The sequence below is a fragment of the Hyperolius riggenbachi genome, chromosome 2 (assembly GCF_040937935.1).
Source record: "Hyperolius riggenbachi isolate aHypRig1 chromosome 2, aHypRig1.pri, whole genome shotgun sequence".
Classification (NCBI taxonomy): domain Eukaryota; kingdom Metazoa; phylum Chordata; class Amphibia; order Anura; family Hyperoliidae; genus Hyperolius; species Hyperolius riggenbachi.
Window position 1 is genome coordinate 33,579,136 of NC_090647.1, and position 13,501 is coordinate 33,592,636.

The window sequence follows — 13,501 nt, forward strand, 5'->3', positions numbered from 1 at the left end:
GCGCTATACATAGAGACTGTGAATGATTTGTCATTAGACAACTCCTCTGTTGTTTTTTTCTTTTTTTTTTTCTTTTTTGGGTCTGTGGGACATCTTCGCTATTTTTTGCTGTTACGTATGCTGCTCAGTATTGGTGGATTCCTCTAACAGCTGGTACTATATATTGCGCCCCCTGTTGTTTGTCTTGCAGAAGAGTTTGCGGATCTCCTGTCCGGCAGAGAATGTGTGCAGCAGGTTTCTCGCTCCGTACACCAGCTTCCCCCGGATCCATGAGAAAAGTGTAAGGTATTTTTGTCCTTATTCTTCAGCTTTCTGTGAAACCCCATATTTACTGAAGCGGGGCTTTTTGGTGCGTAGCGCTGAAGCTTGGAGCGGCTATAGCAGTTTTGCTATAGTCTGTGCACGGGTAATTTGAGGATCCGATTGGTGGACCCCGATTTGCTTCTCTCTATGGGTTGCTATGACTCGGAGGGGGAATCGTAATTAACGGCTCCCAGAATTTGTGCGGCAACAGGACGAGTCGTTATTCGGCTCACCCTATGCCGAGGTGCCATGCACTCATTAGTAAACTAGCTGCAGCATGTGCTGATCTCTGCTACCTCCGCTGGCTCCAGGTGCATCCCGCTGTCCATACACACACACCACGTGGTTGCCTAGAAAGGATGCGCATGTGACGTCAGACGTCACACATGCACCCGGGTTACTAGGCAACCACGTGGTGTGCGTGCATGGAGAGCGCCTGGAGCCAGCAGAAGACAAGCGGAGGCGCGGATAGGTAATATATCACTTGCACTGGGGGGGACATTTAACATTAGGGGAAAGCATCGGGGCAGCTGGACGCGGCATCACAAGGCCGATTCCTCATCAATTCCAGCATGAAATCAATTGGGAATCGGCCTGCAGCAAACAGATCTCTCTCTTATCAGATTGGATTAGAGAGAGATTTGTCTCTTGGTCAAATCTGTCCATCATCGCTAGATGTATGGCTACCTTAAGGGATTTTCGCCTTCCTCTGGATCAACAGATGGGATATGTGAGGGTGCAGGTTAGTGTTGTGCCTTATTTTCTAGTTGAACTAGATGGAGGTATGTTTTTTTTTTTCTTTTCTTGTTTGTTTTTACCCAAATAACTATATAACGTTTTATCAGCTGTAGTAGGGAGCAGTCAGACTTTCCCTGCAGGGTATTCAGAACGAGCACTTTCATTATAGCGCAGGTAGATTTGGGCGCAGCCGCCACCACCATAGACCGGAATAGGAATTACGGCTATAGCCGCACACAGATTAACTCCGGGGCCATCAGAAGGCGGAGCTGAAATTACTTTTAAAACACAATAATTTGGCTTTCAGCAATAGCTGGAAGCCGAATTATTTCTTTCCCCACCATCCATGGCGGCCTGGAGGGGGAAAAATATTTAACACGGCCTGGAACTTGTGCAGCAGCAGGATCAGCCATATACGGCTGTATCCTGCGCCCAAGTCTCCCGGCGCCGATTTTATATGTATCCATTCAGAAATGTGCGTGATCACTGCGTTGCATGTTACCATAGACCGCTTTATCTTCCCTCTCTTAGGTCACATGTCTGGATATCTCCAGCGGAGGGGGACTCGGGGTGTCCACCAGCACTGATGGCTCCATGAAGATCTGGCAGACCAATAATGGAGAGATCAGAGTAAGGATTCCCCTATCTACTACAATCGTCTTTAAAAATCCTGTAATTTAGGGACTTAGTTATAATTTAAAGAGACTCTGTAACAAAAAAAAGCCTCAGGGATCCAGCGTTGGCTCTCCCGAAACTACAGCAGGCAAGGATGTCTGCTGTGGAGCCCACCTGCAATGTTTATCTACTGCAATCCTGCGCAGGTGCAGTAATAGCTTACTGCACAGGCCACTACTGTGGTTGTGCCGTATCGCAGTATGTAAACCTGTACCTTGCCAATGTTTTAGGACTGCCAGCACTGGATGTCACAGGGTGAAGAGGACAGGGGAAGCCTCATTAGCAGGGCTGTGGAGTCGGTACAAAAATCATCCAACTCCGACTCCTCCTCAGTTTATGAAACCTCCGACTCCAGGTACCCAAAATTGCTCCGACTCCGACTCCACAGCCCTGCTCATTTGAATTCAGAAGCTTTCCCCTCCTGAGGTAAGTATCCCTCAGGGGCTGTGTTTTTTTTTTTTTTTTGTTACAGATTTTCTTTAAGTATAATCTTATGGCATAGTTTTTAAATATTTTGTTTTCCGTTTATTATCATATAGAATTCCATCATTTGCATCAATTCGTAAAGGACTGTTCTATTAAAAAAAAAAATCAGTTCTGTAAAATGCTACATTAGGTAGTTTTTTGTCCCCCCCACTCAATTCATTAAGATTTTCACAAGTGCTGTAGAAGTTTGGTAATTTACCAAAAAACATGGCTTCAATTCACAAGGACCTGTGCGGTAAACAGCAGAACAGCTGTGGAGTAGGTCTCTGTTCTGTTATGGTGATGTTCTCCCACTTCTGTGCAGAGACAGCGTAACAATAGTAGGAGGCATCCCCAGCATCCCTTTAGATCTGCCTGTCCCCTAATAGTCCTTTTGAATCTATCAGTCTTTAACATTTTATTTAATGGCCAGAGTTTAGATGATCTTTCAATAAACATCAGGGACACCGTGCTTGGATAATTTCACCACTTGCTCCTCCTCATCTTCAAACAGGTGTCTAAAGGGTTAATGGCTGTAGGGGAAACCTCTTCTGTGCTGGATCTCTTCTCTACTTCCTGGGGGGGAGAAAAATGTGTCCCACCTGAGAGCATATCAGTGCCAATGTAGAGAGTAGCAAGAGGGGGAGGCTCTTCCTATTGGCTTTCTGCTTCAGCCTGTCATGTGTTATCACATGCTGATAGGTAGTTTCTGACAGATTAGAACTGGTCTTAAAGTGGACCTGAACTCTTGCATAGGACTGAAGAAAAACCTAGAGAAATGCACTCTGTATGTATTTAGAGAGTTCAGCCTGTTTAATTCCTTATCATTTGTGTCTAATCACAAGTTGTAATCTGACGTCTCCCCTGTGTCACATGACTGCCAATGGCAGATAAGGCCATTTGATAGCACAGGAGGCTAACAATATGTCTGCTTCCATGAATCAGGAAGTAGAAACAGTGCAGATTTATTTTAGGATTTGTTTCATCTGTAACAAATGTTTTTTTTGTTTAAAGGTTATTATGCTGTTTATCTTTTAGAGCAGAGAGGATGTTCTGAGTTCAGGTCCGCTTTAAATACCGAACATCTTGCTTGGCTTTACCCCATGTTCTAATCTTCATGAATTGACATTTACTGACATGTGTTGAGGTGTTTACCGAACAAGTCGGTAATTTACCTCACTGCTTGGTAATTTAAGCTTGCCATGCAGTAACAGTGTTGGTGAATTGACATTTCACTAAATGTTCAGTAAAGTCAGCTGTTTTCTGCAATACTGCATGCCGTAATGCTTTATGAACTGAAGCCATTTTACACAGTAAGGCGAGGGTTGTGTGTAACTGTGGGTATGCTGGGCTCACAGGGTGCTTTCTGATTGGCCAGAAGCAAGGGAGGGTCACATGTAACCGCGGGTATGCTGGGCTCACAGGGTGCTTTCTGATTGGCGAGATGCAAGCACCACCATCTCGGGAGTGATTTAGTGCTAGGCTGTTACAGCAATGTTAGAGTTTTTATCCCCTTCTGGACAAACAGAGGTTGGCTTCCGTAAAAGCAGGAAGTAGACACACAAGATTTATTGCAGGATTTGTATCAGCTGTAACTAAGAAATGTTTTTTTTTCAAGGTTGTTATGCTGCTGCTGCATATGTTTTAGAGCATAGAGAAAGTTCTGAGTTCAGGTCCGCTTTAAAGAGTAACTGTTAGCCCCCAAAGTGAAATTTAAATCTGTACAGCAATGTTTTATTTAGTATTAAAGTGATCAAAAAAGCCAATGCGTTCTGCAAAAATCAATATAATTTTGCTACTATGTAGCCTTTTGCCCACGCTAACGACACAAAGCCGCATATCAGATACTGATGACGAGCATGCAGAGCATGCCTATGTTTGCCCGACCCCCCTCTCCCCCCTCTCCCCTCCCAGGACCAGGTGCTGATCTATTTGCACCACAAACAGCTGACCGCTCTGACACGGAGACAGAGCGGCAGCACTTCCAGCGGGAGCACCGCAGAGCAGCCGCCGCCGTGCATCTCTCACATGTGATTCACTCACATGTGACTCGGCGACGGCTGCTCTGCGGTGCTCCCGCTGGAAGTGCTGCCGCTCTCTCTCTGTGTCAGAGCGGTCAGCTGTTTGTGGTGCAAATAGATCGGCACCTGGTCCTGGGAGGGGAGGGGGGGGAGAGGGGGGTCGGGCAAACATAGGCATGCTCTGCATGCTCGTCATCAGTATCTGATATGCGGCTTTGCGTCGTTAGCGTGGGCAAAAGGCTACATAGTAGCAAAATTATATTGATTTTTGCAGAACGCATTGGCTTTTTTGATCACTTTAATACTAAATAAAACATTGCTGTACAGATTTAAATTTCACTTTGGGGGCTAACAGTTACTCTTTAAAGAGAACAAAGATGACCGCTCCCTCTTTCGATTCATGATTTCTGTATATCTAGCGCAGCAAGCGGCCTCCATGCACACAGTGGCCGGGGTCAGATGCCACTTCCAGGGAGTTTATTTGATACCTCCAGGCCAGACCCGCGTACAGAATGCCGCCCTCCTCTCCTGCCTGGTGGCTGCACTGACTCCCGGTTCTGCTTCTCCTCCAGAGAGTCCTGCAAGGCCACGTGTACGATGTGAACTGCTGCATGTTCTTCCCATCCGGCATGGTGGTGCTGAGCGGCGGGATGGACGCCCAGGTGAAGGTCTGGTCGGTGGAAGACGCCAGCTGTCCCGTTACGTTCAAAGGACATAAAGCAGGTGGGTTAATGGGAATGTACAGTATTTGTCCAGATGGGGGAGGGGGGTATTTTGTAAGGTCCTCCCCATTCTACTCATCGCAATATGATTTCAGTAGAGGGAAGCATAAGGCTGAAAACCTCCACCTTCCTCCACTTGATGTAAGAGTGAACAGAGGCGCCAGCAGGATAAATGGTTCTAAAAGGCTTAAAATCCCTCAAGAGATGGTAGTGAACTCGCCTCCCCGAAGCAGACAAGATTCCGTCAGTTTTATGACAACAGGTTGTCATAAAACTGACGGTATCTTGTCTGCTTCGGGGAGGCGAGTCCACCACCATCTCCTGAGGGATTTTAAGCCTTTTAGAACCTTTTATCCTACTGGCGCCTCGGTTCACTCTTACATTATCAATATCCACCTCTGGTGGAGGGGTGTTGCCCCTTATTTCCTTATCTACAGAGAGTGACTTTTAATCCTGAGTGAGGACAGGTCTAATCTCCTCGCCTGCCTATACAGTGGTTACCTAGAAGGTAACCCACGTTTGTGAGTATATACATTATATACTTTTCATTTCCAACCCCTTGTTTTGCACACTACACTATATTGGGCTCTCGGTATTTCTTTTGTCTTTACCTTCCTCCACTTGTTCACAATCCTATTGAATCATCCCATCCCAATATATAGGCAACAGGGGCAATTGCCCCAGGGTCTTACCCCCCCCCCCCCCCCCCTCCCAAATTGGGCTCTCCCCTGCACCATTTTTTGCAGTTGAGCAACTCACCTGCCCTGGCACGCGGCTCCATCCGAGATTGCCGTCATACCACTGGCTGCCTTTTCTCCAACACCCGTCGCATTTCACTATCCAATAACATGTGCCGCCAGCTGAATCCAGAGAGAAGAAGAAGCAAGCTGTATGGCAGTGACAAACACACTTTGCCTATGAAAAGTCTTCTGCCCACCTTGTTGTTTCTATACACTATTACATTCTAATAGGTTGTTAGGATTTGCACTATTTATATTTGTCTTAATTTTTTCACGGGTAGACAATCGCTTTTCAGATGTAACCTGTGAATATGGTGTGAGTGAGCTCCCCTGTCTTGCAGGAATCCTGGACCTGGCGATTGTGGACCGCGGACGGAATGTGGTTTCCTGTTCGCGGGATGGTACAGCCAGACTGTGGGATTGTGGGAAAGGAGCCTGCCTGGCTGTAGTGGCAGACTGCGGGGTGCCCATTAACGGCATATCGATAGGCTTGGCGGACAATGCAGTGAATCTCGGGACCCCGGAGAATCCGCCCAGTGAGTAATATAGAATTCTGACCCTCTGGCTGTCGCATAGGCCTGGTGCACACCAGAGGAGTTTTTCTGAGCGTTTTGAGTTTTTAAATCTGCTGCTAATGTTATCCTATGTGTCTGTGCACACTGGAGCAATGAGGTTTTGTAAAAAAAACCCATAGCATTACATTGGGAAGAGCTTTTAGAGGTTTCAAAAGCTCTTCCCAATGTAATGTGATGGGTTTTTTTACAAAACCTCATTGCTCCAGTGTGCACACAGACACACACATAGGATAACATTAGCAGCAGATTTAAAAACTCAAAACGCTCAGAAAAACTCCTCTGGTGTGCACCAGGCCATAGTGTACTTGCAGCCTGCAGATATTTTTCAGTGCGGTAACACAGGCCTTTATTTCAACACATTCCTGAACTCTGTGTGTTGCCCAATACACCCCTTCCCCCTCTACAGTGGCGGCGCTACACTGGGGCACTGGCCTGCCTGACAAACCCGGAACACTGTTTGTAAGTTGAATCTGTTTGAAAGTAGAGTCCAGTTTTTTTTTTTTTTTTTTTTTTTGTTAAAAGCGCTTTTCTAAGAGCTTTTTTTCACTCTCTGACGCAAGTCAGGAAGTGAACTCTTTGACCCGGAAAATAAATAATAAATACAATGTATTTGTTTAAAACGGGAACGCAATCGCCCCACAAAGCGATTTTGTGAGTGTTTAGCGCTCTTCCTATACCTTCCTTTGAGGCGGAATCGCCCCAAAAGTGGTACAGGCACCGCTTTGCTGAACGCTAAGTGGGCTCAACACGCTGATATGAACCTTCTCATAGAAGGTTCATTGCACAAGCGTTTTGTGGGCGATTTTGAAAATCGCCTGTGCTTGAGAAAAGTGCAAAAACTCCCGTAGAGCGAACAAACCCTAACAGTGTATATTTCGGCAACACGTGCAGGAGCCCGACACACAGGACGTCAGAAAGTGCATAGACTGCACAGTCTGATGATCACAGTGCATGCGGTCCGTACCAGTGCGGTCCGGGAACGCATGCTGCACGCATTTTTTTTACCAAAATGCGCGGCTGACCTATTCACTTTCAGTGAATGGGATCAACCTTGCAACGCCTACAAATGCGGATGGCGTGCGTTCGTACGCTCTGCGTTCCAAACGCACGGCCATCCGCGTTTGTTGATGTAAACGGGGCCTAACATTTAAAGCGGACCTGAACTCAGAACTTCCTCTCTGCTCTAAAAGATAAGCAACAATATAATAAAAACATTTTTGTTACAACTGACACAAATCCTGCAATAAATCTGCAGTGTGTCTACTTCCTGCGTTCATGGAAGCAGACCTATTGTTAACATCCTGTGTTTTTATTATTATAATTTATTTATTATTTTTACTAACAGTTTGTCCTCTTTTCTGCAGGCGACCGGGAGATCGGCACGGAGGGGAAGCTGCTGCTTTTGGCGCGGGAAGATAAGGTGCTGGAGGGGGTTAGTCTGCACAGCCGCCAATCGGTAAGTGCCTCTCACCATAATACAAAAGCCTAGTTCAGCCCCCCATTGTTTAATAGGATATTTAATTTACATAAATACAGTAATGCCTAAAGTGGTGCACAATGCCCGAGTAATTTATAAAAATAAATATAGATAGATAGACAGACTGGATTGTTTAGCTCTATTTCATGTAGGGATCACAGTGCAATCAAACTCCTCCCGCTATCCCATCATGCCTCTCAGGAAGTAGGCAGGAGATGGGAGGACAGTTGTATGGAAGGGGTAGTCCTTCCTGCACTACTAATGATTATGCTAATGTTGTAACTGTGGGGTGCCCAAGGCTCGCAGGGGAGGAATGACTCCACCCCTACTGTGATCCAATAATTCCTGTCAGAATGACGGTTGAATCAATAACTTCCAACACGTTCGATCTGATTTTTGATAAATTTTTTTCTGATCTTTTATACAAAATTGATCATAAAAACCATCGGAAATCACATCGGACCTGTCGGAAATGATTGATTTGACCGTCAGTCTGACAGGAAATTGCATAGTGCGTGTGCCAGGCATTAGACATAAGCCCAGTAGTGTAACAGATAATGCATCACTTCCTGAATATCAAGTATCGTTTTGGATAAATAACCGATATTTAGAAGCACAGGCTTTATTATTGTGTAAGGGGTGTAACTACAAATCACAGGGCCCTTCATCAAAACTCTGATGGTGCTCCTCAATGGTCATACCCCTTCCCCTTGCCTCCTTGGTGCCCCTCACAGCCTTGGGGCCCATCTCACAAGGGTCATACAACAAGTGTGGCAATCGTGCTCATCACACCCATGACAAGTGTAGCCGCAAAACACCTGATCTGAAGGATGGACCCCTGTATCAGAGGAAGGGAAGGTTAGTAGTTTGGGGCCCCCTGAGATCGTAGGGGCTGCTTTCCTCTAGTTACGCCCCTGTTAGCAGCCAATCTCTGCTTTTGAGCACAGATCACCTGACCCTGCCCTCTTTTGAGAGTTTAAAGTAAACCTGTGACAAAAAATACACAAAAGACTTGCCTCAGTAGAGAGGAGACTGTGGATGCTCCAGAGCAGGGGTCAAGAACCTTTTAGGCTTAGAGAGCCATAAACGGCACATATTTTACTACTTGAGGACCGCCCCCAGCCGATGGGCGGCGGCAAAAGCGGGGCCTAAACGACTGCAATACGCCCATCGGTGGTGGGTCCTCATGTGGCTGCTGGCCGGGGATCGCACGCTGTTATGCACGCGCATCCTCCGGCAATAGGCTCCGCCCACCTGTGACATCAACCGGCCAATCGGAAGCGCCGGCGGGTTGTTAACCCGACGATCGCCGCATAGGAAGCGTATAATACGCTTTGTAAGGTATACAAAGCGTATTATACAGGCTGCCTCCTGCCCTGGTGGTTCCAGTGTCCAAGGGACCACCAGGGCAGGCTGCAGCCACCCTAGTCTGCACTCAAGCACACTGATCTCCCCCCCCCTGCCCCCTGATCGCTCACAGCACCCCTCAGACCCTCCCCCCTGCCCACCCCCCAGACCACTGTTTGCACCCAATCACCCCCCTAATCACCCATCAATCACTCCCTGTCACTATCTGTCAATGCTATTTTTTTTTATGCCCTAAACTGCCCCCTGCTCCTTCCTGATCACCCCCCCCCACCCCTCAGATTCTCCCCAGACCCCCCCGCCATGTACTGTATGCCTCTACCCCCTGTAATAACCCACTGATCACCTGTCAATCACCCCCTGTCACTGTCACCCATCAATCAGCCCCTAACCTGCCCCTTGCGGGCAATCTGATCACCCACCCACACCATCAGATCGCCCGCAGACCCGACATCAGATCACCTCCCAAGTGCATTGTTTACATCTGTTCTCTCCTCTAAACACCCACTAATTACCCATCAATCACACCCTATCACCACCTGTCACTGTTACCCATCAGATTAGACCTTAATCTGCCCCTTGCGGGCACCCAATCTCCCGTCCACACGCTTAGATTGCCCTTAGACCCCTCCTTATCAATTCGCCAGTGCATTATTTACATCTGTTCTTCCCTGTAATAACCCACTGATCACCTGTCAATCACCCCCTGTCACTGCCACCCATCAATCACCCCATGTCACTGCCACCCATCAATCAGCCCCTAACCTGCCCCTTGCGGGCAATCTGATCACCCACTCACACCATCAGATCGCCCGCAGACCCGACGTCAGATCACCTCCCAAGTGCATTGTTTACATCTGTTCTCTCCTCTAAACACCCACTAATTACCCATCAATCACCCCCTGTCACCACCTGTCACTGCTACCCATCAGATTAGACCCTTATCTGCCCCTAGGGCACCCAATCACCCGCCCACACCCTCAGAACGCCCTCAGACCCCAGCCCTGATCACCTCGCCAGTGCATTGCTTGCATCTATTCCCCCCTCTAATCACACCTTGAGACACCCATCAATCACCTCCTGTCACCCCCCCCCCCCCCCCAGCACACCTACCCATCAGATCAGGCTCTAATTTTCCCCGTGTGGGCTCCTGATCACTCGGCCAAACCCTCAGACCCCCTTCCGATCACCTCCCCAGTGCATTGATTGCATCTATTTTCCCCTCTAACCACCCCCTGAGACACCCATCAATCACCTCCTGTCACCCCCCCTAGCACGCCTATCCACCACCCTGCTTATGACCGGTTCCACAAAATTTGCCCCCTCATAGACCACCTGTCATCAAAATTTGCAGATGCTTATACCCCTGAACAGTCATTTTGAGACATTTGGTTTCCAGACTACTCGCCTGTTTTGGGCCCGTAAAATGCCAGGGCAGTATAGGAACCCCACAAATGACCCCATTTTAGAAAGAAGACACCCCAAGGTATTCCGTTAGGAGTATGGTGAGTTCATAGAAGATTTTGTTTTGTCACAAGTTAGCGGAAAATGACACTTTGTGAAAAAAAAAAAACAATTAAAATCAATTTCCGCTTACGTGTGACGAAAAATAAAATCTTCTATGAACTCACTATACTCCTAACGGAATACCTTTTGGGTGTCTTCTTTCTAAAATTAGGTCATTTGTGGGGTTCCTATACTGCCCTGGCTTTTTAGGGCCCTAAACCGTGAGGAGTAGTCTTGAAACCAAATGTCTCAAAATGACCTGTGAAATCCTAAAGGTACTCATTGGACTTTGGGCCCCTTAGCGCAGTTAGGGTGCAAAAAAGTGTCACACATGTGGTATCGCCGTACTCAGGAGAAGTAGTATAAGGTGTTTTGGGGTGTATTTTTACACATACCCATGCTGAGTGGGAGAAAGATCTCTGTAAATGGACAATTGTGTGTAAAAAAAAATAAAAAATTAAAAATTGTCATTTACAGAGATATTTCTCCCACCCAGCATGGGTATGTGTAAAAATACACCCCAAAACACATTATACTACTTCTCCTGAGTACGGCAATACCACATGTGTGGCACTTTTTTGCAGCCTAACTGCGCTAAGGGGCCCAAAGTCCAATGAGCACCTTTAGGCTTTACAGGGGTGCTTACAATTTAGCACCCCCCAAAATGCCAGGACAGTAAACACACCCCACAAATGACCCCATTTTGGAAAGTAGACCCTTCAAGGTATTCAGAGAGGGCCATGGTGAGTCCGTGGCAGATTTCATTTTTTTTTGTCGCACGTTAGAAGAAATGGAAACTTTTTTTTTTTTTTTTTTTTGTCTCAAAGTGTCATTTTCCGCTAACTTGTGACAAAAAATAAAATCTTCTATGAACTCACCATGCCTCTCAGTGAATACTTTGGGATGTCTTCTTTCCAAAATGGGGTCATTTGGGGGGTATTTATACTATCCTGGAATTTTAGGACCTCATGAAACATGACAGGTGGTCAGAAAAGGCAGAGATGCTTCAAAATTGGAAAATTCACTTTTGGCACCATAGTTTGTAAATGCTATAACTTTTTCCCAAACCAATAAATATACACTGAATGGATTTTTTTTTTATCAAAGACATGTAGCACAATAAATTTGGACAAAAATGTATACATAAATTTTACTTTATTTGAAAAATGTCAGCACAGAAAGTAAAAAAAAATCATTTTTTTGACAAAATTCATGTTTTTTTTGATGAATATAATAAAAAGTAAAACTTGCAGCAGCAATCAAATAGCACCAAAAGAAAGCTGTATTAGTGACAAGAAAAGGATGTAAAATTCATTTAGGTGGTAGGTTGTATGACCGAGCAATAAACCGTGAAAGCTGCAGTGGTCTGAATGGAGAAAAAGGCTCTGGTCCTTAAGGGGCGAAAAGAGTGTGGTCCTCAAGTGGTTAAAATGTAGTTCCTGGAGAGGCATACAATATGTTTCAAACTCGGACAGTAGGGCTCAAGTCCTTGTTGCCATGGTGATGTGCATACAGTTGATCCGCCAGGTAGCGGAAGTGTCAGACTCTTCTTCAGCTTCTCTTGGGTTTCAGCAAAATTAGCAATTTCCCCGGAGAGCCAGACAGGAGAGAAACCGACCAACAGCTTGTACAATTAGCTAGCTGACTTGGGGGTTCATTCACTTTGTATGACAAGATCCCTGTACTCTGGCCCAATAGGCTGCCTGTCAAGTGACAGGCAGGGACAAACAAAGTGCAGGGATCTCCTCCTACAAAGTCACTGGACCTGACAGAGTCCAGAATGGGACAATTGGAGCAGCCGTTCGTTTTGGGGTAGCGTGAGTAAGTTAGTAGTGCATGCTACAGCAGCAGTGTGTACTACTATGAAAATGTTACTTGCGCTGCTTGAGCAGTGTACATTAGTGAATCAACCCCTACTGATTTGTCTGCCAGCCAGATGCAGCCATCACAAGAGCCACATCTGGCTCCGGAGCCATAAGTTCCCTACCCCTGCTCCAGAGGCTTCTCCGATCCTCGTGCAGCCCATCGATGCTGAACCAATAAAAATTCTCCCTGTTGCTAGGCAGAATTGGCCTGTGGAGAGCCACGCTTCTGCAGGCCTCTTGGCTGTGGAAGCCTGGGCGAAAGCCGAGTGGCAGGATGAGCGTTGGCGGCGCGACAGGTGAGTGGCGATGCGGAACGTGCCCTACAATCCAGATCAGAGCCGTTTCAAACGGATCAGTTTTTCAGAAAATCGGATCCATTTGACATGGATCCGATCTGGAACCTGACAAGCGTGTAAAAAGCTTTAAGCCTCCCCTACTCTAGTGTCTTTGTAAAAGTGGTAATGAAAAGTTGTGAGAATTATTTGTGTGTGTGTGTGTGTGTGTGTGTGTGTGTGTGTGTGTGTGTGTGCGTGTGCGTGTGCGCGCACAGGCAGGGCAGGGTGTTTTGAGGAAATTAAAGCTTTTACAAACCTTCTACAATAGGTGTGGGAAGAGTTAAATGCTTTACTTGAGAACAACTGTAGCTGCAGTGCAAGCCACATTGTTAATGTCTCTCAGCAGTGGGAGGAGGTGGGCTAGGTCAGGTGATTGGTTCTGTGCTGGGGAAGGAACTTCCGGTGTTCATGTTTCGCCCAGTGCTAGAGCGGCCTCCTTACATTACCCTTTAATTGCAGATTTTCACCTTCGATGGGTCAGACGCTTTCAACTGCTGCACTTTCCTCTCCAGCGTCCTCCTCCTCGCCGGGAGCCAAGATGGCAACATCTACCAGCTGGACGTCCGAAGCACAAAGTGAGATCACTCTGCCCCTTCACTCATAGGCTGGGAGCACACACATGCATGCAAACTCGATTTTTTCACTTGTCTGATATGTGCGTTTTGAGGGGGGGGGGGGGGGGTTGAGTGTTGTCCTTAGAGTCTTATTCCTGTG

General features: G+C 46.8%; 1 protein-coding gene across 2 annotated transcripts in view; it reads left to right on the forward strand.

Annotated features, from left to right (window-relative positions):
* PAAF1 (proteasomal ATPase associated factor 1) overlaps window positions 1-13,501 on the forward strand; it is a 35,474-nt gene that overhangs the window by 10,413 nt on the left and 11,560 nt on the right. Inside the window, exons 4-9 of one of the 2 annotated variants that reach the window (XM_068266622.1) lie at window positions 191-280; window positions 1,573-1,671; window positions 4,775-4,925; window positions 6,006-6,200; window positions 7,604-7,695; window positions 13,247-13,362. In XM_068266622.1, coding sequence (XP_068122723.1) covers window positions 191-280; window positions 1,573-1,671; window positions 4,775-4,925; window positions 6,006-6,200; window positions 7,604-7,695; window positions 13,247-13,362 — 743 coding nt within the window. Of the gene's footprint in view, window positions 1-190; window positions 286-1,572; window positions 1,672-4,774; window positions 4,926-6,005; window positions 6,201-7,603; window positions 7,696-13,246; window positions 13,363-13,501 lie in introns of those variants that run through there. The other variant, XM_068266623.1, reaches the window with a different exon arrangement.